This window comes from Myxocyprinus asiaticus, chromosome 26 (assembly GCF_019703515.2).
Source record: "Myxocyprinus asiaticus isolate MX2 ecotype Aquarium Trade chromosome 26, UBuf_Myxa_2, whole genome shotgun sequence".
NCBI classification, from domain to species: Eukaryota; Metazoa; Chordata; class Actinopteri; order Cypriniformes; family Catostomidae; genus Myxocyprinus; species Myxocyprinus asiaticus.
Genome location: NC_059369.1, coordinates 19,363,705 through 19,388,816, shown reverse-complemented (window position 1 = coordinate 19,388,816; position 25,112 = coordinate 19,363,705). Strand labels below are relative to the sequence as shown.

General features: G+C 40.6%; 1 protein-coding gene across 1 annotated transcript; it reads right to left on the bottom strand.

Annotated features, from left to right (window-relative positions):
• Positions 1–382: 382 nt before the first annotated feature.
• Positions 383–24,676, bottom strand: LOC127417008 (vesicular glutamate transporter 3). Its single transcript, XM_051656676.1, has 12 exons — positions 24,579–24,676; positions 20,300–20,555; positions 19,083–19,201; positions 18,018–18,132; positions 16,976–17,063; positions 6,048–6,134; positions 5,738–5,880; positions 5,411–5,560; positions 5,171–5,303; positions 4,962–5,072; positions 1,235–1,362; positions 383–727 (listed from the first exon to the last, which is right to left on the bottom strand). Exons 1-12 carry the CDS (start codon positions 24,674–24,676, stop codon positions 383–385), a joined length of 1,773 nt encoding a protein of 590 aa, XP_051512636.1.
• Between the last annotated feature and the right edge of the window lie 436 nt (positions 24,677–25,112).

The window sequence follows — 25,112 nt, the reverse complement described above, 5'->3', positions numbered from 1 at the left end:
TAACCAGTTGGTTAGATTTAAAAAATGCCTAAGAAAAGTCACCACTTGTTTTATTATTTATCTAATTAATGAAATTCATACATTTTAATACATCTTTTTCGAGCCATTGTATGCAGACTCCCGTGTAAGGCTTAGAATCTCCATTTCAAAATAGAACATTGATAGTTCTCTTGTTACTGTTCCTTCATCAGGTTTTACAGCAGGGTGAAATTATATAGGAAGCCATTCAAAATATGTCTTCATAAATAAAACATATCATTGTGTTGAATGTCAAATGGAATGTTGCAGTCCCAGGGTGGGGTTTCTTTCCAGTTACTTCAGTAAATACACCTCACCACTCTTTGGATGAGAGGGCAGTCCTGGGCTTCTGATGTCCAGATTGTCATTGATACTGGTTTTGATATTCCCCATTTTCATAATATTTTGATCCGTGATCTTCTTCGTCTTGCATGGTCACCCCTCTCTTCTTCTTCCAGCCTTGCTTGCGCCCTGAGGAGTTATCTGTGGTTCCATAGGTCTTCTTCTTGGTTGCCAGGGCACTGTCACTACTGGGCTCTGTCTCATCAGCCAGCTCATCTTCCCCAATGATGCCACATTTCTCATCACTAGTGCTCTCGGGATCAGCCCAGTCCTGCTTCTCACCCGAGGCAAAGATGGCATAGAAGATCACGCCAGAGTAATGCACCATGGAGGCAATCACAAAGACATGCTGCCACTCCAGACGAGTCTGTTGAAGGCAAAGAAACATAATGAACTTAATTTACACTTAAAAATTTCTGAATTGCATTGCATTACATTAAAAATGTCAAACCAAATGACATCAGCAAATGATGCTAGATCTTTTCTCAGAATTATGTTCACTTTTCTTTATTTTTGCCATAATTTGTTACATAATTCAAAGGCAATCATGAATTTTAAATTGTGGCTAAAGTGTCCAAACAGCAAAGTTTACAGCCTGATCTCATGAAATTTACGTGAACATGACAACGTTTTTGCAATTCAAAATTTACGTGCTGTACATCATGTTTGGCTGCAGTTTTCCAGTGAAATGCATACCCCCCCCCCCCCCCCCACATACACACACACACATATACACACATTTCCTCTTGCATAATATGGAGAAACGTATTTTAACATGAAAGAAGGAAGTCTTTAAGCTTGTATCTAGCTGAGATTAAGAATAATATCATGTTCTCTAATAGAATGCACAAGCACAAAATCAGAAGTTAAATACCTTGTGTTTGGTGAGTGCCCCAACGATGAGGGGGCATACCATACCAGACAGAGTGCCCACTCCATTGGAGATGCCCATAAGAATACTGGCATAGCGAGGGGCTATGTCCAGATGGTTAACATTAAAACCTGTAATGTGGAACAGAGATGCATTTCACATCTGTAGACATCTTTGCTGTAATTTAAGATAGCATTATTGCAAACCCAGGTTGTTTGTATCGTGCAATGTTCTGTTCTTATAAATGAGTGACACACATGCCAAATTGCACAAATAAGAAGTGAATCCACAATACCACAATATATTTGCAGATAGAAATTACAAAACGTTTTTTTAGCACATTTTGAGACAATGCTAGAATCAAAATAAGCAGCATATATGGCCTGCATACAGTATCAGCAAGGGGTAATGAATGATGTTGGCTGTGTCTGAAAAATTTAAATATGCTGCCTTTTAAGGTCATCCAGGCATGTCCATATCCAATGTTTGTGCAACATCCTGTCTATTAAGATACCTTCGTCTGTACAGTTTTGAAGGCAGCTTAGATATATTCTATATAACACAATACTGCACAAGGGGTTCGTGGTAGGTGCAAACAAAAATGGCATTTGATGGTGTGGTTGAAAGAAGTCAATTTATTCAGAAATTTTAATTTTGATCTTCTGTACAAAATGTTTACAGAAACTTAAGCATTGTTGTCATTTAATATTTGCATGACTACGTCTATGTCTCTGGCTCTTTTAAATTGGTTCTAGATCATCACATGTGACATTATGGTGCCTTGGAAGGTTGCCTTAAACCAGTTTCCTTAGGAGGCACCTTTACTCAGAAACGTCTTGGTTACTGTTTTAACTTCCGTATCCTGATGGAGGGAATGAGATGTTGTGTCGATGTAGTGACACTAGGGGTTGACCTTGAGAGCCCGAGACACCTTCAGATCTTTGAGAAAAGGCCAATGAGAATTGGCAGGTAGAATTTGCATGCCACTCCCCCCGACATACGGGTATAAAAGGGAGGCTGGAATGCGGATTTATTCAGGTTTTTCCACTGAGGAGCCGAGACAAGGTCCTGGCCATTACAGCAGTGTAGTTCAGCCTGTGGCAAGAGGGACACAATGTATCGTTCCCTCCATCAGGAAACGGAGGTTACGACAGTAACCGAGACGTTCCCCTTCTGTCACTCACTCGACGTTGTGTCGATGTAGTGACACTAGGGGTCCCTATACGAAATGCCACAATGGCTGAACTGTGTTACGTGAACTGCTGATGCAGGTGTAGGCAAGCTACTGTGAGCATAGGAACAGATGCACTCAGACTGCACGTAGCCTCCCCAGATGCCCCAAAACATCATGTAATTCCCAACAACCCTGAGGGGGGTAAGGGCAGCCTCTGCGACTTTTGTGAAGATGCGAAGGGACAGGGACAAGCCGAAGGGGAGGACCTTGTACTGATATACCCGACCGTCGAACATGAACCGTAGGAAGGGTCTTTGTCGAGGTAAAATCGAGACGTGAAAATACGTGTCCTTCAGGTCTACCGTTGCAAACCAATCTTGATGCCGGATGCACGTCAAAATGTGCTTTTGCGTCAGCATCTTGAACGGGAGCCTGTGCAAGGCCCAGTTCAGCAATCGCAGGTCCAAGATTGGCCGCAACCCACCGCCCATCTTGGGAATGATGAAGTAAGGGCTGTAAAACCCTGTCTCACCTCAGCTGGAGGGACAGGCTCTATCGCGCCCTTCTGTAGGAGGACCGTGATCTCTGCCCGCAGGACGGCGGCTCTCTCGTCCTTCACTGACGTGAAGACAATGCCGCGTATCCGGGGCGGGCGCCTGGCGAATTCAATCGCATAGCTGAGTCGAATGGTTCTGGCCAGCCAGCGCGACGGGTCGGAAAGCGATAGCCACGCGTCCAAACTCTGGGCAAGGGGCACTAACGGAAGGATCGCATCTGATGTTCCTGGGGGTGGGGCCTCGCGGCGGGGGGGTGCAGTGAGTGCTGTGTCGGGGAGTGGTGCTCCGACCCGAGGCAGCCGCGCTGAGGGGAACCTCAAAGCACTTACCTTGCTCCATGAAAAGAAAAAGGGAACAAAGGTTTTCCTCCCGGCCCTCCACCGGGGGATGGAGTGATCTGGCTACCAGCTCCGGAGTTCCCACAGATGTCTCGATCCTCAGATGTCCCGTCTCAGGGGCGCTTGGGAGCCCTCCTGGGAGTCTTTGCGGCTGGCCGAGAAGCGGGGGTGTCCCTCTCCTGCGGGGGGCTCTACGCTGGGGCAGAGGGCTGGGCTCGGGCTGGGGGGAGCTGGTTGAGTTTGTGTCACTGCAGGGGGACGCCCTCGGCGAACAGATGGGGTGCGCACTCTTGAGCTGCGTCGGGGCAAGATGTGCTGAATGGCCTCCGTCTGTTGCTTCACCGCCGAGAACTGCTAGGCAAAGTCCTTGATGCTGTCTCCGAAGAGGCCGACCTGGGAGATGGGCACGTTAAGGAAATGCACCTTGTCCGCGTCCCTCATCTCGACCAGGTTCAGCCACAGGTGGTGCTCCTGGACCACAAGCGTGGACATTGTCTGGAGGGGGGCATGGCCGCTAGCGGCGCGCCAAACCCAGAAACCAGTTGTCAAGCCGTGAGTGCTCAGGGGCGGGTGGAGGGTTCCACTCAAGCCCAACACTCACGGCGGCCCAGGCAAGCATGGCGGTCAGCTCCGCATCGGCCTCAGACTGTCAAGTTGAGTCCTCGGAGTCCGACCTCACCAAGGCACTCTCCGATGCAGTGATCGACATCTCATCTGGCTCACGAGATCCGAAAGAGACATTAGGCTGGCACTGAGGCGAGCTGCCTGTCTCATCCCACAACTGGACGGGCGCAAACGAGCATACCGGGGAGTGGGCGGTCCATGGGGGTTTACCCGGCAGAACCGTACCCCCCCCGAATCGTCTTCAGCGTCAACCAGGGTGGCCTCGTACCCATAGGTAGGGGACCTGCGGGGGGGGGGCAGCTGAAGTGGCTTTCCCTCGAAAGAAGGAAAGCCGCAACCGCAACGTTGCCATGGTCATGTTCTCGCAATGAGAACATGAACCATCCACGAACGCTTCCTCAACGTGATTTTGGCCCAGGCACGTGAGGCAGTGATCGTGACCGTCAGAGGCGGAGAGGTAACGACCGCATCCAGGAACTGCACAGAGATGGAAGGGCATCTTTAAAAAGACGCGTCTTTAAAAGACGTTCAACGTCACTGTGCCTGCTCTAATAGAGGAAATATACTCTTTAGAGGAAATAAACTCTTTTAAAGCGCTGACAAAGCGCCCAGGGGTGTAGTCTGCCGTGGAGTGCAGAGTGGAGAGAAAGCCAACGTATATCCAACAGCACATGCTTCTGAAGAGGTGAATGGATCAGTAGTAGTATTCAGCTCACTGAAATACAACCGCTCGGCTCCGAAGAAAAAATCTGAATGAATCCGCATTCCAGCCTCCCTTTTATACCCGTATGTCGGGGGGAGTGGCATGTAAATTCTACTCGCCAATTCTCATTGGCCTTTTCTCAAAGATCTGAAGGTGTCTCTGGCTCTCAAGATCGACCCCTATTGTCACTACATCGACACAACGTCGAGTGAGTGACAAAAGGGGAACACTGTCTTTAAGTCACTGAAAGACTGGGCAGGGAGCCAGCAAGGATTTGGACACAGCCATTGAGAATGACTGCAGTCTGTTGACTGACATCTGTCTCATGTGTCACCTGATATTGCAAATCCACTGAAGCCCACAGCCAAGATGAGGAATGTGATAGCCACTCCACGTGTGTGCGAGAATCCCACCACCAGCAGTAACGTGGCCTCCATGCCAAAACCTGTGGATGATGGCACATTATATGGAGTAACATTAGCTTAAGATAGTGGCGTAGAAATTAAACACTTCACCTTTACGTTTCTGGGGAACTTTGCTTACCTCCACAGTTCATGATTTTGCGCACAGTTGTAGTAGAGAGGATTTTCCGACTCCTCAAGTAGTCAGCCAGCTGGCCTCCTATCGGCACGATGATAGTCATCACCATGTGGGGCACAGCTGACAAAATACCCACCTGAAAGAGCCCATCAACATTAGTTATTTCTAAAGAGAATTGTTCAGCAAAAGGAGAGCAATTTCAATTATAGATGGCATTGTAGTTTAACACATGTAACAGCCCACCTTACTGATGGGAAACCCAAAGACCTCTTCGAAGTAAGCTGGCTGACTAATGAGCAGGAGGTAAAAGGTCCAGCTGCGGCAGAAGTTTGCCACAATAATGGCATAGACAGGCATAGATGTAAAGAATTCACGCCAGGGAGTTTTGAATTTCTATGGAGAGATTCATTAAAATACTTGGATAAACATCCCTATTTTCAAACCAAACCATTTTAACATTTTAACTACAGTACATCTCAATATAAATTAGTACATAAAACATGTTAATAAACACAAAGTTCTTAAAGGGTTATATCATTTATGCATCAAACATATGATTTTAGACTATACCTCAGTTGCACTCATTAAACTGGCTCCCTCCCCTATAGAGGTCTCTATATATGTCCTCTCTTCATCACTGATGGTGGGGTGTATCGCTGGGCTTTCATAAGCTAAGAGGAGCCAGAATGTATACCATATAATGCCAAACACACCTGGATAAGAGTACAACAAGATGTCAAACTGATCATTTTAACACAGCAAAATATTTTGATGGATGGATGGATGGATGGATGGATGGACGGATGGACATATTATGTGGTACAATTTGATTCAATTCCAAGATTCCTTGGGGTATAATGTGAAACAATTTTAAACTTACCATATATATAGAACACAGAGGGCCAGCCTACGTACTGCACTAATATTCCAGCCAGTGGCATGGCTATCACAGCCCCTGCATAAGATCCTGTCAAGCAGAACACACATACCCAGGAGTAATTCATAAAGTGAAATTAAGGAGGAGAGCATTATAGACCCTGCAATAGATTCCCCACATTATAATTCAATCATTTGAAGCCATTGCGTGGGTTGCCTCATAGTTGCCCGTGGAAAACTGACATGCTTTGTTTGGTTCATCTTTGAGAAACCTGACTTGGTTTTGTTCATTTTGATTGTAGTTCATTTTAGTTTAAGCTTCAGACATTCTTATATTTGTGGGAATTAAATTTATTTTTTAAAGTTGAATGGTGCAACTTCTGTGCCACTACCATCACCAAACGGAACTGCCCCGTCCTCTGGTTGAATAAACAGATAGTCCCGCCACAAACTCACTATATAGACCTTATTCACATCAGCACCATCTTTGGTTTTTGTCTGTTGTGCTGATGAAACACTGAAAAATATATTTTCAAGAAATTTCAGTAGACAAAAAACTCCAGACGACATGAGTTGTAGAAAATTAAATGTGATCTAGGAGCTTTTCATTCCCTTTAAAAATCAAAGGTGGCACTATTGAGAATAAGGTCTATTGATTGAGCAAATGTTGCTCTGTCGGGCTGCTCAAATAAACAAGAGTAATGTCAACTTACAAACGGCTTACTTATAGTTGTCTCTGCATATTAAGTGAGGATAACAGAAAATATTTTACATAAAAAACTTACATGCGTCACCTTTAAGTTATCAATACTATAAAGACTATTCTTACAAATTCACAAAAATGACTTGCTCAGTTACATGTTCAAAAACTTTAGACCTTAGCTCTCAGCTGAAGGACAGGTTGCCAGCTGCAGGAAATGGGATTTTAATGAAAATGTATCTTAATGTACACATTAAACAAAATGTTGCATACTCTAATATTTCATTTTACCGCCTTTAGATTTGATTACAGCGCATTCATTGTGGCATTGTTTTGACAACTTTATGCAACATCAAAACATTTATTTCCATCCAGAGTTGCATTAATTTTTGCCCAAGATCTTGTATTGATGATGGGAGAGTCGAACCACTCCGTAAAGTCTTCTCAGCACATCCCAAAAATTGTCAATGGGGTTAAGGTCAGGACTCTGTGGTGGCCAATTTATGTGTGAAAATGATTCGTCATGCTCCCTGAACCACTCTTTCGCAATTTGAGCCCAATGAATCTTCACATTGTCATCCTGGAATATGCCCATGCCGTCAGGGAAGAAAAAAATACATTGATGGGATAATCTGGTCATTCAGTACATTCAGCTGACTTCATTTTACTGCCGCATAACATTGCTGAGCCTAGACCTGACCAATTGTAGCATCCCTAGATCGTAACACTGCCTCCAGAGGCTTGTACAGTGGGCACTATGGATGACGGGTGCATCGCTTCATGTGCTTCCCTTTTTACCCTGACGCGCCCATCACTTTGGAATAGGGTAAATGTGTACTCATCAGACCACATTTCTTTTTTTTTACATTTTGTTTTACATTTTGTTTTTTTTATTAAATCATACAATAACACTGACATGCAAAACATATATATATATATATATATATATATATATATATATAAAATCAACATTTAAACCCCACAACCCCCCACCCTCCCCCTCCCCAACCCTGCCCCCTCAAAAAACAACCCTGTGGTCAAACATATCAAAGTAAATATATAGAAATAAAAATCAAACAGACACACATATATACATACACACACACACACACATATATATATACATATATACATATATATATATATATATATATATATATATATATATATATATACATACATATACAAACATACATACATACACTATATATATATATATACACATACATATATACATACATACATACACACACATAATAATCATACTAACTATATTACACTACTCTCTCTACACCCCACCCGAGAGCCCTCCAAAAACTCCAAATACCTGCCCCATTTCCGTATAAACATATCCAAGCCACCCCGTCTTCCCGATGACACCTCCTCATAAGCTGCCACCCTCCCCACCTCCGTGCACTACTCCGGATATGGGGAGCACCAGCTGACCTCCAACCCCTCAAAATAACCTGCCTGGCGATCATCACACAGGTCAGAACCCAGTTCTCTATATGGCCATCCCCCACATCGATGACCGCCCCATCGCCCAGAACGCAAAGTCTGGGACAAAACGAAACCCGAGTGAACCTTCGACCAGAATTTCTGGATCTCGACACACCACCAAAAAACATGGGCCATGTCTCCATCCTCCGATTGGCATCTCCAGCAGGTGGGTGTGTCTTTAAGACCAAGCCTATACAGTCTAGAGGGGGTCCAATAAAATCTATGCAAAATTTTTAATTGTATAAGACGCACCCTTGCATCTCTAGATGCAGACTTAACGTTTTTAAGAATCTTAGCCCACACTCCTTCCTCCAACGCCAAGTTGAAATCTTTCTCCCATACTTTCTTGAGAGAAGTTAAGGCTCCGTCCCCCAGACTCTGAATTAACAGGGAGTAGTACACTGATGACTCATGACCTTTTCCAAAAGCCGCAATCACCTCTCCCAAAGCATCTGCCTCCTTAAATAGTACAAAGCAGGTGGCGCAGTTGTAAATTCCTATAAAACTGAGGTCTGGGGATCCCAAAATGTTGGACCAAGTTTTCAAACGATCTCAACACTCCACTTTCATATAGGTCACCGAGTGTAGCAACCCCCCTCACAATCCACTCTGGCCAGCAGAAAGGGGACTTGCCAATACACAATCTTGGGTTCTGCCATATGCTCAAGGCAACATTTAAATAAGTGTCCAATTTAAACAATCTGGACACTTTAGTCCATACCGAGTGTAAATGCGAAATAACGGGGTGTAACTCAACTTTTACGATTAGTTTGATAGAGATGCTTTGTAATGGTGAAATAGGGTCAAGAACTGCCTGTTCAATAACAAACCAGGGAGGGGCTCTCTCAGGTGGAAGTAACCAATGAGCCAAATGTCTGAGACTGAATGCATAGTAATAAAACAAAATCTTGGGTAGGCCTAGCCCACCTTTGTCTATCGGCCTATGTAACTTATTAAAATGCAATCTGGGACGTTTACCATTCCAAATGAAGGACTTTGCTATGCTATCAAATTGCTTGAAATAAGAGAAGGGACATCTATAGGGACAGATTGTAGCAGGTAGATAAATTTTGGAATGTAATTCATTTTGATAACATTAATCTTCCAATCATCGATAAATGTAATGAAGCCCACCTGCCCACATCGCCCGAAAACCTTTTTATTAAAGGGTCAAAATTAACACTAATTAAATCAGACAAATTTGGTGGGAATAAAATCCCCAAATACTTAATGCCCTGTTTGGGCCACTGGAAGGTGCCCGATTGGAAAGCTGTTACTGGACAGTATGCTGTCAGAGCCAAAGCTTCGGATTTAGACCAGTTTACTTTGTATCCTGAGAACTTGGAAAAGGAATGAATAATTCTGTGGAGGCAAGGCATAGATCTAGTAGGTTCAGAGACAAATAATAAAATATCATCTGCGTAAAGCAGAAGCTTATGTGCCACACCTCCCACAACCACCCGTGGATATTCATCCTCCTTTCTTATCGCGGCTGCTAATGGTTCCAGGGCAAGACAGAACAATAACGGGGAAAGAGGGCAACCCTGCTGAGTGCCCCATCCAGAGTAAAATAATCAGAAATTAATCAATTTGTTTGTACCGCTGCTACAGGGTGTCTATAAAGTAACTTAATCCAACCAATAAATGTACTCCCGAACCCATACATTTCCAAAATCTTAAAAAGATAATCCCATTCTACCATATCAAATGCCTTTTCGACACCTGATGTTATCAGAAGAGCTGTGGCCCCGAATAAACCCCATCTGATCTATATGCATAAGAGATGTCTTAACCTTACTTAATCGGTTAGCCAAAATCTAGTTGGATCAGGGAGATTGGACGGTAACTTTAACACTTGCTTGGATCTTTGTCCTTTTTAAGAATCAGACTGATCTGGGCTTGTGTCATGGTTGGAGGAAGCTTTCCATTCTTTAATGATTCCGTATAAACTTCTAACAAGAGCCAGTTCTGTAGCATAGGATCTAAAAAATTCTGTGGCAAAACCATCTGGCCCTGGAGCCTTGCCAGTAGGTAGGGATTCGTCAAGCTCCTCCAAGGTTATCTCAGAATCAAGAGAGTTTTTTTGCTCAGTCTTCAGTTTAGGAAGATCTAATGGTTCCACAAGTTTCTAATATCTTCTTCAGTAGATGAAGACGTGGAACTATAAAGATCAAGATAGAATTCTTTAAAGGCATTATTAATATCAATGGCTGAGGTAAAAATTTCACCACCAGCAGATTTCACTGAGGGAATGATAGAAAGAGACTCTCTCTGCTTTATAGATCTAGCCAAAAGCTTCCCTGCTTTGTCCCCCAACTCAAAGTATGACTATCTTTCCCTGAATAACCAAAACTCCACTTTCTGCGACAAAATAGTATTATATCTATATTTCAATCGGGTCAATTCTCTGAGGCCATCAGATGACATACGGCACTTCAGCTCTGCCTCTGCACTTTTAATATTTCCTTCCAACTCCACAAGTTCTCGTGCTTTGGATTTTATGATGAATGAGGCATACTGTATGAACCGACCCCTAAGAACCGCCTTAAGTGCCTCCCAAGCCACGCCCACAGAGGATACCAAGGACCAGTTGGTCTCCATATAAACACTGATTTCAGTCTTTAACATTTGTTGGAAATCAGGATTTTGCAAAAGGGATACATTAAGGTGCCAACTACATGATTTCTTTTTCTCTATATGTGGCAACGCCTCTAAACTCACCAGGATGTGATCTGAGACTAAAATGTTTCCAATTGAGCAATCAACAACAGATGAAATGAGGGATTTGGATATAAAAAAAAAAAATCTATTCTAGAATAAATCTTATGAACTGATGAAAAAAATGTAAAGTCTCTACCAGATGGGTTCAAAAGTCTCCAAATATCTGTAAGACCAAGATTTTTACACATCCTGTGAAGCGTCAGTGTTGCTCTAGGGGGTTTACACACTTTGCTTCACTATGATCAAGGACTGAGTCCATCAAAAGATTAAAGTCTCCTCCCAAAATTATATCATGAGGGGTGCCAGCGGCTTGCAACATCCCTTCAATTTCTATAAAAAAGCCCTGATCATCAGTGTTAGGTGCGTAAATATTAGCCAAAATCAACCTTTGCCCCTGAAATTTTGCTAAAACAATAATGACTCTTCCTAATTTATTTTTAATCTGTTTGAGACATTTGAACTGTAAATGTTTATTTACCAATATAATGACTCCCTTGCTCTTACTTGAGCCAACACTGAAGAAAACATGTCCACCCCATATCTTCCCAAATTTTTCAGCTTCCTGCGGGGAAAGATGCGTTTCTTGAAGAAACGCTATATAATATTTCTTACATTTAAGAAAAGAAATAACCTTCCTTCTTTTTATGGGGTGCCCCAACCCATTCACATTCCATGTGGAGAGAGATAGTACACTCATATTAACATTTGACATTTTGATAGAAAAAAATAATTGTGTGCCAAAAACAAAATTATGTAGACCACATTTCAACATTAATGCAACAATAAAACCCCGAACTTCCCCCCGAACAAAAAAAAAGAAAGAAAAACATGTGCATTAATCCCTTTAAACTCAAAGATTCCATGTACGCCTACGAGAGCTCCCGCGACAACTTTGCCATCGGATTGCTTAATTTTGCCTCACAAATTTGTAAGGCAAAATGACATAACATCAAATATTTTGTAAAACAAACCCCAGCCAATAGGCAGAATAAACACAAAGAACGTGTAGACTCATTCACAGAACTGTCTCGAAGGTGTGTTCCTTCACAAAACAAATTCCAGCCGATATGAAGCCGTTCATTTTCCTCGGACAGACAAACGAATCTTCAGTGAACTAGCTGATGAGTGCAGCAGATGACGTAATCATTCCAATGTCCCACGAAAATACTCCACAAATCATACTCCAGCCAACAGGAGGCATAAGCACAAGGAACTGACAGATTCAACCGCTAGGCGGAACCAGCACAAAAGGAAACAAAACACGCATCCCGGTTCCTCTGATGGTCAAGAGTCAATTCACTCGGAGGCTGCATAAAAGTATATCCCATGATTTACACAGTCCGCCAACTTTATAAAAGCCATTCTTTGTGTGGGCATGTAGATATTTTGTGGTCATCCGTAGTGTCTATTCTCAATCTGCCCGGGAACTTCATTGTAAAAGTGATCTTCCGTCAATGCAAAAGTTTCTTTAAGGAAAAGTGTTAATCCACAAAACAAAACAAACTCCAGCCGCTCGGCGGAGCCAACGCAAAAAGAAACAAAAATGGCAACCAGCTTCCTCCGAAAGCCAGAACATGTAGTGAGTCAATCCACTCACAAGAAAAACACCCAATGGTTACTCACCCATTGTTTCAATAAATGACATTGCCTGATTGGGACATGTAAATACTCTGCTCTTCACATTCCATGTGGAGAGAGATAGTACACTCATATTAACATTTGACATTTTGATATCATTGGTGTTATATCATATAATTCAAATCAAATCACTTTTATTGTCACACAGCCATATACACAAGTGCAACGGTGTGTGAAATTCTTGGGTGCAGTTCCGATCAACATAGCAGTCGTGACAGTGATGAGACATATACCAATTTACAATAAACATCAAATTTACACAACACAATTTAAAGTCTAATATACACATAATTACACACAACACAATATACAAATAATAACATACACTGTACAGTATACAATACACACAATATAGATACACATTATTCAATAAAAAAAGTATATATAGTATATATAGAATGTACAGTATTGTACTGTATTGACATTCAGGCTGTCGGTTGATAGTAAGTTGTTAAGAGAGAATATAATATAATAATAATATAATTTATGACAGTCCGGTGTGAGATATAAGAGTAAGAGTAATGAAGTGCAGTGCTGATGTATTTTGATCATGGGAGATCAAGAGTTCAAAAGTCTGATTGCTTGGGCGAAGAAGCTGTCATGAAGTCGGCTGGTGCGGGTCCTGATGCTGCGATACCGCCTGCCTGATGGTAGCAGTGAGAACAGCCCATGGCTCGGGTGGCTGGAGTCTCTGATGATCCTTCAAGCTTTTTCACACACCGCCTGGGATATATGTCCTGGAGGGAGGGAAGCTCACCTCCGATGATGTGTCTGGCAGTTCGCACCACCCTTTGCAGTGCTTTGCGGTTGTGGGCTGTGCTATTGCCGTACCAGGCGGAGATGCAGCCAGTCAGGATGCTCTCTACAGTGCAGGTGTAGAACCATGTGAGGATGTGGCGGTTCATTCCAAACTTCCTCAGCCGTCTCAGGAAGAAGAGGTGCTGATGAGCCTTCTTCACAACGACTTCAGTGTGGATGGACCATGTGAGTTCCTCAGTGATGTGGACACCCAGGAACTTGAAGCTGCTGACTCTCTCCACTGGTGCTCCATTGATGGTGATGGGACTGTGTTCTCTGTCTTTTCTTCTGAAGTCCACCACAAGCTCCTTTGTCTTACTGACGTTGAAGGAGAGGTTGTGCTCCTGACACCAGTGTGTCAGAGTGTGCACCTCCTCTCTGTAGGCTGTTTCATCATTGTCAGTGATCAGACCTACCACCATCGTGTCATCAGCAAACTTGATGGAATTGGAGCTATGTGTTGCCACACAGTCATGTGTGTACAAGGAATACAAGAGTGGGCTGAGAACACAGCCCTGTGGGGCTCCCGTGTTGAGGGTCAGTGATGAGGAGATGTTGCTGCCTATTCTAACCACCTGGCGTCTGCTTGACAGGAAGTCCAGGATCCAGCTGCACAGCAAGCTGTTTAAGCCCAGAGCCCGGAGTTTCTCATCAAGCTTGGAGGGCACTATGGTGTTGAATGCTGAGCTGTAGTCTACAAACAACATTCTCACATAAGCGTTCTTTTTTTCCAGGTGGGAGAGAGCAGTGTGTATTGTAGATGCAATGGCATCATCAGTGGAGCGGTTGTTGCGGTAAGTAAACTGAAATGGGTCTAGAGAGAGAGGCAGCACAGAGCAGATGTAATCTCTGATTAGTCTCTCAAAGCATTTGCTGATGATGGGGGTCAGAGCAACAAGACGCCAGTCATTTAAGCAAGTGATTTTTGATTGCTTTGGAACAGGCACAGTGGTGGATATTTTAAAGCATGTGGGGACTACAGACAAAGAGAGGGAAAGGTTGAAAATGTCCATAAAAACACCAGCCAGCTGGTTTGCGCACGCTCTGATGACGCAGCCTGGAATGCCGTCTGGACCCGCAGCTTTGCGGATATTCACTCGTCGGAAGGATCGGGTTACATCCGCTACAGAAATGGAGAGTGAACTAACCTCTGTAGCTTCAGCCGTGAGAGCTCTCTCCACGAGGGCGGTGTTATTTCCCTCAAAATGAGCATAAAATGTATTTAGCTCCTCCGGGAGAGAGGCAGCGGTGTTCTGCCAATAACTGGTGTTATACCAATTGGTGTCCTTGGTGTTTATTCTCAGTCTGGCCAGAAACATCAGAGCAAAAGTGATCTTCCGCTGATGTAATAGTTTCTTGCATTCCTTAGACCGATCGCGTTTCTCTCTTGTCGAGTTTGCAAAGTCCAGGAAAAAGAAAATATTGTAATTCTTCCAAGAAAGCTTTCCTTTGCTCCTCACCTGGCGCAACACAAGATCTTTATCGAATGATCTCAAAACTTTGGCCAGAATCGATCGGGGCCTTTCTCCCTCAGCAGATCTGTGAGCTGGGATTCTGTGAGCTCGCTCGATTTCCATCTTGTGGCCCGTTATGTCGAGCAGACTCGGGAAAAGCTCGTATAGGAATTTCACCATATCTCTGCTCTCTTCATGCTCAGGAATTCCAACAATTCAAATGTTATTCCTGCGGCTTCTATTCACAAGATCTTCAAGCTTTTCAAGAACACGTTCCAAATCAACTTTGGTCACGGGCGGATTAGTGGCTAATTCCCTCTCTGATGACTCCAAATAATCGATTAGTTTTTCAACATCAGTCACTCTTGAGACTAACTCAGAGAATTTTTTTCCATCACCATAATCGATCGACGTATTACAGCGAGATCCTCCAAGTCCGCAAGTACCTTCGTTAACATCACCGACATGTTGGACAATTGACACTGGATTCCTTCTCCCGCTGCGCCATCCAAATCGAGTCCCCGGTCCACAGGCCTGTCTGGGCTTTCATCTTGAACCCGTAAGTGTCTTTTGATGTCTCCAGAGCCCATGGATTTTGACTTCTTTGCCATGTTTACCTCAAACAGCAAATATGTAACTGGGTGTATCGAATTTCACCGGATTATATCATGAAAATAATTTTTTTAATTAGCAAAGTGCGCAGAGCTCACACGTCTGCCCTTCGCATGGCATCACCACTCATCAGACCACATGACATTTTTACATTGCTCCACATTCCAATCTTTATTCTCCCTAGCAAATTTAAGAAGTTTTTTTAGATTAGCCTCATTAACAAGAGGCTTTCTTGTGGCCACACAGCTGTTTAGTCCCAATCCTGTAAGTTCTCGTCATATTGTGCATGTGGAAATGCTCTTACTTTCACTATTAAACATAGCTGTGATTTCTACTGTCATTTTTTTACGATGTGACTTCATCGTAAATTCATTTTTTTTTTTTAGTGATTTCCAATCACGATCATTCAAGACTTTTTTTCCGACCACATTTCTTCCACGAAGCTGATGGTTCATCACTATCCTTCCAGGTTTTAATAATGTGTTGGACAGTTCTTAACCCAATACCAGTGATTTCAGCAATCTCCTTAGTTGTTTTCTTTGATTGATGCAGGCCAATAATTTGCCCCTTCTGAAACACAGTAACATCTTTTCCACGACCACGGGTTACGTCTTCTGACATGGTTGTTTAAGAAATGAGAAGCTATACACTACATCAGTTAGGATTAAAATAATTGTTGCTAGCTGAAACATATTAATCATTGCACTAATGATCCAATCATAGGCTCTTAAGTATTTGCTTATTTAAATCCAAACGGTGACTTTTTTTTTGGCCAGGCAGTGTATATTTATTTTCTAGATGCACTTATAAACCTTACTGTTTGGTGTAGGGAAGGAATCTTGAGTGAGCTTTAGAAATGGAGAAGAGGGCACTACTTCATATGTGTCAACAAGAAAGCCTCTTTCCCATACAGAAAGTGAGGCTGTGTGCAAACCATCTTCATTTAGTGGCCATATCAAAAGTTTGAAGCAGAGGTTGTCATGGCAACAGTTTATAGTGGAAGATGGCGATTTTAATGCATTTCAGGGTTAATGAGTATTTTCCCAGCTCCCCCAGCCCTCTGTGACACTGGTCAGTGGCTGGACTCAGATTTCTGAAAATCTGTGTCTTCATGTGTTTTTTTTACAGACATACTGTCATACCAAATCTTAGTAGTCTTTTAAGCAAAAGCTTTGATAAAGAGAATGATATGCATTTAAGGAATGTCAAATCTTCAAACTTTCAACTGCATAGGAGTTTGTTTGTTTTTTACTTCTAGGATATACAGTAAATAGTATTCTGTTATATTTAGGATTTAATAATGCAATAGCCATTGCCATTCAGAAATATATTAATCTGGTCTTTCCAATTGAGGATGTCCCCAAATTAATGTTTTGTTAGATTTAGCTAACTTCTGAGGATTAATTTGCCCCCTAAAGTATAGCTAGATAAACACATAACCATGTTTGCTTGTCATTTCTGTTACAGCAAGGGTCTCTTGAACCTTTCTATAAACTGAATCCTACTTACCACAGAAAGAGGTGGTAGCCAGACGGCTTCTCTCCAGTGGAGGAGCCCATTTGCTCCACATACCATGGCAAGCTGGATAAGTGACACCCTGTTACAACATCATGCATTATTATCAGTATCCAATGCTGGGTAGTTACAGATTACACGTTATTTGGATTATATAATCAGATTACAAAAAATCAAGTACTTGTTATTAAAGTAAATTAAATTTTAAAATAGTCGTAATCACACTACGGTAACTATGTTCATAATTACACTGAAGATGGAGCAGTAATTCACACATAAATGCAAAACCGATTGCATTAGTGCGATAAAGGTTAGTTTAGTTTTGCAAACTACTTTTGAACTCTGCTTCAAAAATGTACATGAATACTTTTTGCGACAACTTTTTTTTTTAACTTTCATTCACAATATAACTGGTCTGATCTGTTGCCACACATGGATGGTGTTTGTAATGCCAAAAAAGTGTTTTTTTTATTTCACTTAAAAAACAGACAAACACACACACAAAAAAATAATATCGATTCTCTTAGCGATTACTTAAATCTATTTAAGTAATTACTTACTAGCTTAAAACCATTAAGTAAGTTTTTCACTTTTTTAATTTACATTTAAGCAACGTTATGTCAAAATCCTACAGTACAAGCTTATCCTACACAAATCATATGACATTAAATAAACAGGAATTAGGCCAGAAGTAATCCAAAAGTTACCCCAAAGCAATCAGATTAGATTACTTTAAAAATATAATCCATTCAATTACGTTACTGACTACAGTTTTCGTCATATAATTTGTTATCAGTATCAGATTACAATTCACAAGCAATCTACCCAGCACTGTCAGTGTCTTTGCTTTATTCTTTAATGAAAATGGTCATACTATTACATACGACATACTATTAAGCCAATAGACTCAATAGTGTATTAACTGAATATAATATGTAACATATAAATGTAAACTTATGTCACAAGTAAATTAGTAGCAAAAGTAAAGGCTTTATGACAGAGGATGGGTTTGAGGATGGGATCACGTGATTATTACCTCCACCAGTCCTTGTAAGATTCTCACAAACAAGACACAGCCATAGTGGACCCTGGCAGCTGATGGAATAAACATGTTTAACACTGACGTCAAAAATATTGCTGCCCCAAACACCCTGAGAAAAAAATTCAGAGATATGTAATGTTAGTTAATTCAGTTAAAACAAAGTAATACACATGACAATACAGCTTACATCACAGTACAGCCCAAAACCATTTTAGGTTTAAATAAGGTTTGGTGCAAAAACACACAATCAGTATATCTGATTCTAAATAACTGAATTAATTTGTTCTATCCCTAACTCTGTAATTTTGAAATGTAACCATTTGAAAAAGTAGTCATTTTCAAATGGTCATATCTTTTTAGTGAATAGGAGCGTTTCTTGCTTTGAAATCATATTACATGGCGAGTTAGTGACACCCAGAGAGTGTCTTTGTCATTTTTGCAACTTGTAAATTCTGTAACTTTAGAAACATGATATGATAGACCCCTAAATATCACAGAAGACAATATAAAAAAGCATAAGACTGGGGGTGAAGTTATGTGGTGGATTGAAGTCTCATAGCAACCACCATTGTCTTCTAATGAATATAAGAAATAAGAATTATAATTTGGAGACTTTTGGTGATTCTAAGTCCCACACACTGCTGTTGAGCTATATCGCTGGATCACACAATAGAGAGTCATTTTGGTTCATTCCGTTGTCCTTTATCTCCATTTAATCCATCCATCTGCCTCTTTCTTTTCCAAAACAGTGTGTAAGTGACACTTGTAATATTCCAGAGGCTGGTGTTTCAGCGCGAGATCTGCGACGGGATCTTTCATTATTAATTCTGTCAGCCACGCGTCCTCTGTTCCTGTGAGGCTTTTATTACAAGACTGCTATCGCCCCTTCTAATCAACACTCGGCATTCATTTAACCCTTGCAGCCCTAGCCACTGCATTCGTGAGCTCCCTTGGGTCTTGAAACACCTTTCTGAATGTAATATTTGTGGATATATGTGGAGTGGAGTACATGTTCATTCAAACATGACATGGAAGCCCGTCTTTTAGGATGTGGCTCACCTGTTAGCTGCTAGCTTATTGGAGATGAATCCTCCTGGGATTTGAGTGACTATGTAGCCCCAGAAAAAAGAGCCATGTATCAAACCCACTGTCTCTGGATCCCAATTGAACTCAGCTGGCTAAAAGGTGGAAACACCAGAGGAGACTTTGTTACTTAATGTAAACAATCTTTGGAAATGAAATGAAAATGAAAATTCTTACATTATTTATTCAACCTCTTGTTGTTCCAAACCTGTATCACTTTTTTTTCTTCTTTCATGTAACACAAAAGGAGACATTAGGCAGAATGTTAGCCTCAGTCACCATTCACTTTCATTGAATTTTTCTCCATACAGTGATAGTGAATGGTGACTGACGCTATCAGTCCCTAACATTCTGGCTAACATCTACTTTTGTAATCTATTGAAGAAAGAAAGTCATATGTGTTGGATTGACATGAGGGTGAGCGAATGATGACAGAATTTTCATTTTTGGCTAACTACATCCCTAAAAAACTTTTACATTTCTGTTCAATTAAAATAAAATAAGACAAATGAGTTATCACAGGACATGAAATTACCTTGCGAAAATGTGCGTGTGTGTGTGAATGTGTATGCGTCATCCATTCTTCCCAATATTACGACAGAAAATTACAGGAAATTGTGGCAGCTAACTAATGAAAACGTTACTGATGAGATATCAAGCCATGAAAAAAGGAGATAATGGCTGGTTCGGTCCTTTGAACTTGATAAGTAAAAAAAAAAAATAGCTGTTGAATTTACAAACATTACTCATTCACACACACTCAGTGGCTTTGATAATACCTTTTTTTCTGCAGTACTCATCTAATCAAACCTCTGTGATCACAAGATAAATTAAATGGATAGTTCACCCAAAAATAAAACAAAATCTGTTATCAATTACTTACCCTCATGTTGTTCCAGCACACATTTCTTCTATGGAACACAAAAGGAGATGCAGCAATAACAGCCTCAGTCACCATTCACTTTCACTGTATGGAAAAAAGTGCCATGAGAGTAAATGGTGACTGAGGCTCACATTCTACCTAACATCTCTTTTTGTGTTTCACAGAAGAAAGAAAGAAAAGAAAAAGTCATACAGGTTTGGAACGAAATGAGGGTGAGAAAATTATGACAGAATTTTCATATTTGAGTGTACTATCCCTTTATGATGTGAGCACTTATGTGTTGAGTATCTGTTTATGTTTCTGATATCACCTGCATGACGGCAGTCCCATTGATGTAGACAGTGTTGTTGTTGACCATTTCAACAATGGCCACACCTAGGTTGCATCGGATGCCAAATGAGATGCAGAAACCCAGGCCACTGAGGATGGCGTTGATGTAACGTTTGGGAAGGCCAAAGCAGCCACAATCCAACAAGGGTGGGCTACGTTTAGGGGCTGCTACAGGCCGACCGTCTTCTGTCAGCTCTATGTTGTCCTCTTCAGCCACATTAGCTCCATCAATCTTCCTGCGCAGAAGGGAAGAAATGGTTTAGAAATTGAGAAAAATTATCTTACCCTACCTACAAAGGGTGCGTATCAATCAGCTTTCCTCTCCCTAGCTCCCTATGTCATGAATCAGTATATTTCGGGCACTGGCTAGGGTGTTCATCCACTGAACATTGGGACACATTTGATTCCATCACCTGTGACACGATTACGAGCCCTGGCTTTTAAACGCAGCTATTATTAATCAACAACATCACTGTGTAAATGACACTATCATGCCAAATGTACAGTGTACAGTATTACTCTGAAAGATAAATGACATAAATAAAGAAAAAAATATAAAGGAATATATTTTTAATCTTCTTCTAACAGCTCTAATATTTAAAAGATTGGTTGTTTCCCTTCCATGGTCATCATGAATGAAAGACATTTCAAACAACATCTCTTTTAAAGAGAAAATAAGGCTTTGACTTCATAGTTTTACACTTGTTATCATCTTCTAATGACTCGAAAGACTTCAGAAGACATGATGACATTTCCGGTAAGGGAACATTGTGAGCAACGAAGCTCCCTGGTTTTTACGGTGCATGTTAAGGGAGCGAATGTTTCAGTGCACTGGAATGATTTTGCGATAGTGACAGCCCTAGAAATGGCCGACTCACTGATCAGTGCCCTGACTACTGAACAGAAAGCTGATTGAGACATACCCATAGACAATTCCTCTCAAAAATCAAAGTAGAACCTGCAGAACCTGAAGTAAGATCTAAAATGTAAGATATGAGAAATGTAAGATCTGACAGCAATGTAAACCAAACGTCGTAATAATAGTACGAGATGGTGAAATCGTAAGAAATCGGAGTTGGCTCGTACAAAAATTTCAATTTAATCCCTGAACCCAAACCTAAACCTAACCACAGAGTGTAATCCCTAAACAAAACCCTACACCAAAATCATGATTTTAACAGGAAAATAACTTTTGTCTACCACAGAAGAAAGAAAACATCGAGGTTTGGAATGAGACGATGGAAGCGTACAGGTTTTTGACATACAGTACATTAGTCATTTGTATTACATAATAAATATGGAATAAGTAACCAAATTTGTTTCCAGACCTTTCCTTTCTTAAACTGAAGTGTTGAACAGGAGGTTAGCTAAACTTTGATGCCTGTATTGTATCGATTTGAAATTCTGTTTGTCGATTGATTGGAAATAAAAGTCCTATACGGGCCAAGTTGAACAATATGTACAATTTCGCCATCTCGTACAAATGATGGAACAGGAGACCAGAGTGTAACTTGTTTCCTAACTAACAAATTCTATGCATAGTGAAACGGACCAGCAAGAGTTGCCAGAGTATGGCATTGAAAAGGTCACATTGTGTTTGGTACTCCCTCCCTCTGCTTCCCTCTTGCCCGCACGCACCTGTTCCATAACCGAACCTCTATCTTTCCTCTCATCCTCCACCTCACAGGAATTACTTTCATCTGTCTATTTTGAAATGTACACCTGAGTTCTTCCACACACAGGGGAAGGAGCTCACTCAGAGCTGGAGACTGGAGGAGTCTGAATGGAGGATCATGAGGTAACATTGTATTTCAAGAGGCGCAGCAGAGCCTGTCCCTGAGGTTTGTATAGAAGATGAACTGGTGGCATTGTTTATGCACATAAAGCACAATAAGGTGAAGTCGTGGTCTGGTGCGCTTACATAATTTTGTTCCACTGTGAACAACACATACTTTTATACAGTTAAGAAAAGCTTTGTCTATGCCTTTTATCTATTTTATTTTATTATGTTTTTTGGTTGACCATAGTATATTGAAATATTTCAAATGATTTCATGCAAGAGCATGAATTTATCCCCTTGAAGATATTCTCTTTATTCAGGCCATGAATTAGAAATTTGCTATCAGGTGGAAAACCATTAAACCAAGTCAAATCTAAGCAATGACGCAGATGAGAATAGACCTCTCTCTTTTGGTACTCTTTTTTTTTTTTTTTTTTGGGGCAATATTTCAGAAGCTAATCAGGGAAAATACATGTGTAAAGACCTACATATAATCTTTATGTACACATTAGTTATGTGGTATTTGCAGAACTCTACAAGGATTGCCTTCAACAGACAGTAACAGTTTACACGTTATAAGGACACAATGTCACATTAAGATGTTATTTACTTCAACAGTCAGAATACTCTCAAAAATTGTAGCAAAAGGAAAGTAAAAGTAAAATATGCAAACAAACAAACAAACAAACAAAAACAAAGACAGCTAAAGACAACTACAAAATAATTATTTAAAGACTGAAAACACTTGCTTCTCTTGAGACCACTTGACAGATCCCTGAGTCTGACAGCAATGTAAAGATTCAATCAAATGATTTGGCTAAGTGGATTTTCTCCAAATAAACTGTAAAAAAGCTGTCAATCTGTCATAATCCAGAATTAAACATGTGACAAACAAACACTTACAATTATATTTCCTGATCATGTACACACTTTTCATTAGTATCCATGTTTCATGGTAATGTCAAAAGCAGGTATTGTAAAACATATTGATGCAAAAGAATGTTTTTATATTCATTGTTATTTTATGAATAAAATAAAAAAGCAATATTATTCATTGCTATTTTTATTTTTTATATTAATACGTAATATGTGTAATAAAATATGTTGCTTTTGGAAATGGTATTGTGCTTTTAAAGCAATTTTGTTGCTATACTGCTACATTTATATAAGGTATTTGGCATTTTAAATGCTTAGTGTGTACCCTGTTTATTCACAAATTTAAATGAAGTTCATTACAGTTTAAATTCTTTAAAAAAATTAGCAAATTTTGAGTAGGACTGAAACTAAATATTAAATGACTTGTTGAATTATTAAGTGTGTGCACATATATTCCATTTTACCTAACAATTCTCTCTCTCCCTCTCTTTCTTTCTTTCTCTCTCTCTCTTTATATATATATAAAATATATTGATGGTCTCATATATATATATATATATTTTTTTTTTTATAATGTGATGGTCCTATCTTGTCATTCCTCTGCATTATTTGTAATTCTGCAAGAGTATCACACTACCTCTAAAAGATTTCCTGGCAATATAACACACAGGCACAGGAAATTGTTTACATTATCTGACATATCAAGCTGTCTAATATGCAAGAAATATATAACAGACATATATCTTGCTCTAATGTGGAATCTTCAGGTTTTTAATTTCTGGAGATGTGCAAGATAGTAGATACACCTAGAATGCCTATGAAACTGCATAACTTTTTAAATGGTAGCGTATAAATGGGGAAAGTATTTTAGCGAATATCTTTAGTTTGTGTGAGACAACGCAGTAATACTGTTAGATGCCTTGACAGTAGAAGCAAAGATAACTTACTGCAACATTTTGATACTAACACATTAAAGGTTTAATAAGTTTTAATTTAATTTGAAACATTTGAAACATTTGTGTATTATGAGAAATAACAAGGATATTACAAATACTGAGAAAACAGCTTTTCAAACAGAACATTATGATGTCATAATGCTTATGCAAAAACAGTTTTAAATTGAAACATTCTGGAACTCTGTATAGTTCTATACTGTATATTCTAGGATCTCTCTCTACTGAATATGTTCTCTATCTAGTGTCTCTAAAGTTCAAGATACTGTAAGCTACAAAATGAAAAAATGTGCAGTTTTACCCTTATTTTATATTTTTACCAAGCAATTTCTTCCTGATCTGACCCTTAAAAATGACTTTTGTTGCTATAATGTAATGTATTAAGGTTTAGTTAGTCACATTAAATCATGAAGCACATTTTTACTATCTATTCTTTTGTCATTGCTTTTTATATGGCATGATGATTCACTGTTCTTTTATAAAAAGTATTATTGCACTTAAAAATTAACCATATATGCAAAAATCTATTTGACATAACCATCATTTAATCTAATAACTAAATCAATCTGTGTATATAACATAAGCAGCTCTCTGCACCTCACATCTTCCTCTCAGTGTTTAGATTCCAATTCTGCTGTCATCTCTCTTACTTTTGTAGGTTCCCCAGAGAGTCGCCCACATTGTTCTTCAACTCCTCCTTCCCTGGTTTAAGCTTCTCCTTTAGACCCGCAAACCCCCCCAGTGGCATCTCTTCTTCCCTCTCACTTCTCGCCCACAAACACTTGTCTTTATCTTGCAGAAAAGAGAGCCAGATATCCACTAGGCACTGATGCACATCTTCTCCTGTGCTGGACTGAGATGGTTCTCTGGGGCTGGGTTAGGTGCGCTGGAGGGGAGGAGGAGAGATGCTGAGCCAGGGAATGGAAGAGAGAAGAGGAGGGACTTGGATTTGATGGTCTCACAAGCTTTTCTCGGCAATCCAGGGCTCTGGGTACAATCCTTCATGCGGGTAGGCCATAGAACTTCCTAGAGCGCGATTCTGTGTGTTTTCAGTTCAGGGTGTCAGCATTGTGAATGTAGAAGTAATGGAAACTCCGACGGTCCCATCAGCATACAGAAAGTGATGCTGTAAGATAACAAGATCAGGAGAAGATCCTACCCACCTGTTTTCCAACCCCTCCCTC

Bases quoted from the DNA above. Each gene is read 5' to 3' on its own strand.
- LOC127417008 (XM_051656676.1), bottom strand. From the start codon at position 24,676: ATGCCACTGGGGGGGTTTGCGGGTCTAAAGGAGAAGCTTAAACCAGGG. The intron at 20,556-24,578 runs GTAAGAGAGATG...CCTTCTGCGCAG, and splicing joins TCTCTGGGGAACCTACAAAA to GAAGATTGATGGAGCTAATG. The intron at 728-1,234 runs GTATTTAACTTC...TGCCTTCAACAG, and splicing joins GGGCACTCACCAAACACAAG to ACTCGTCTGGAGTGGCAGCA.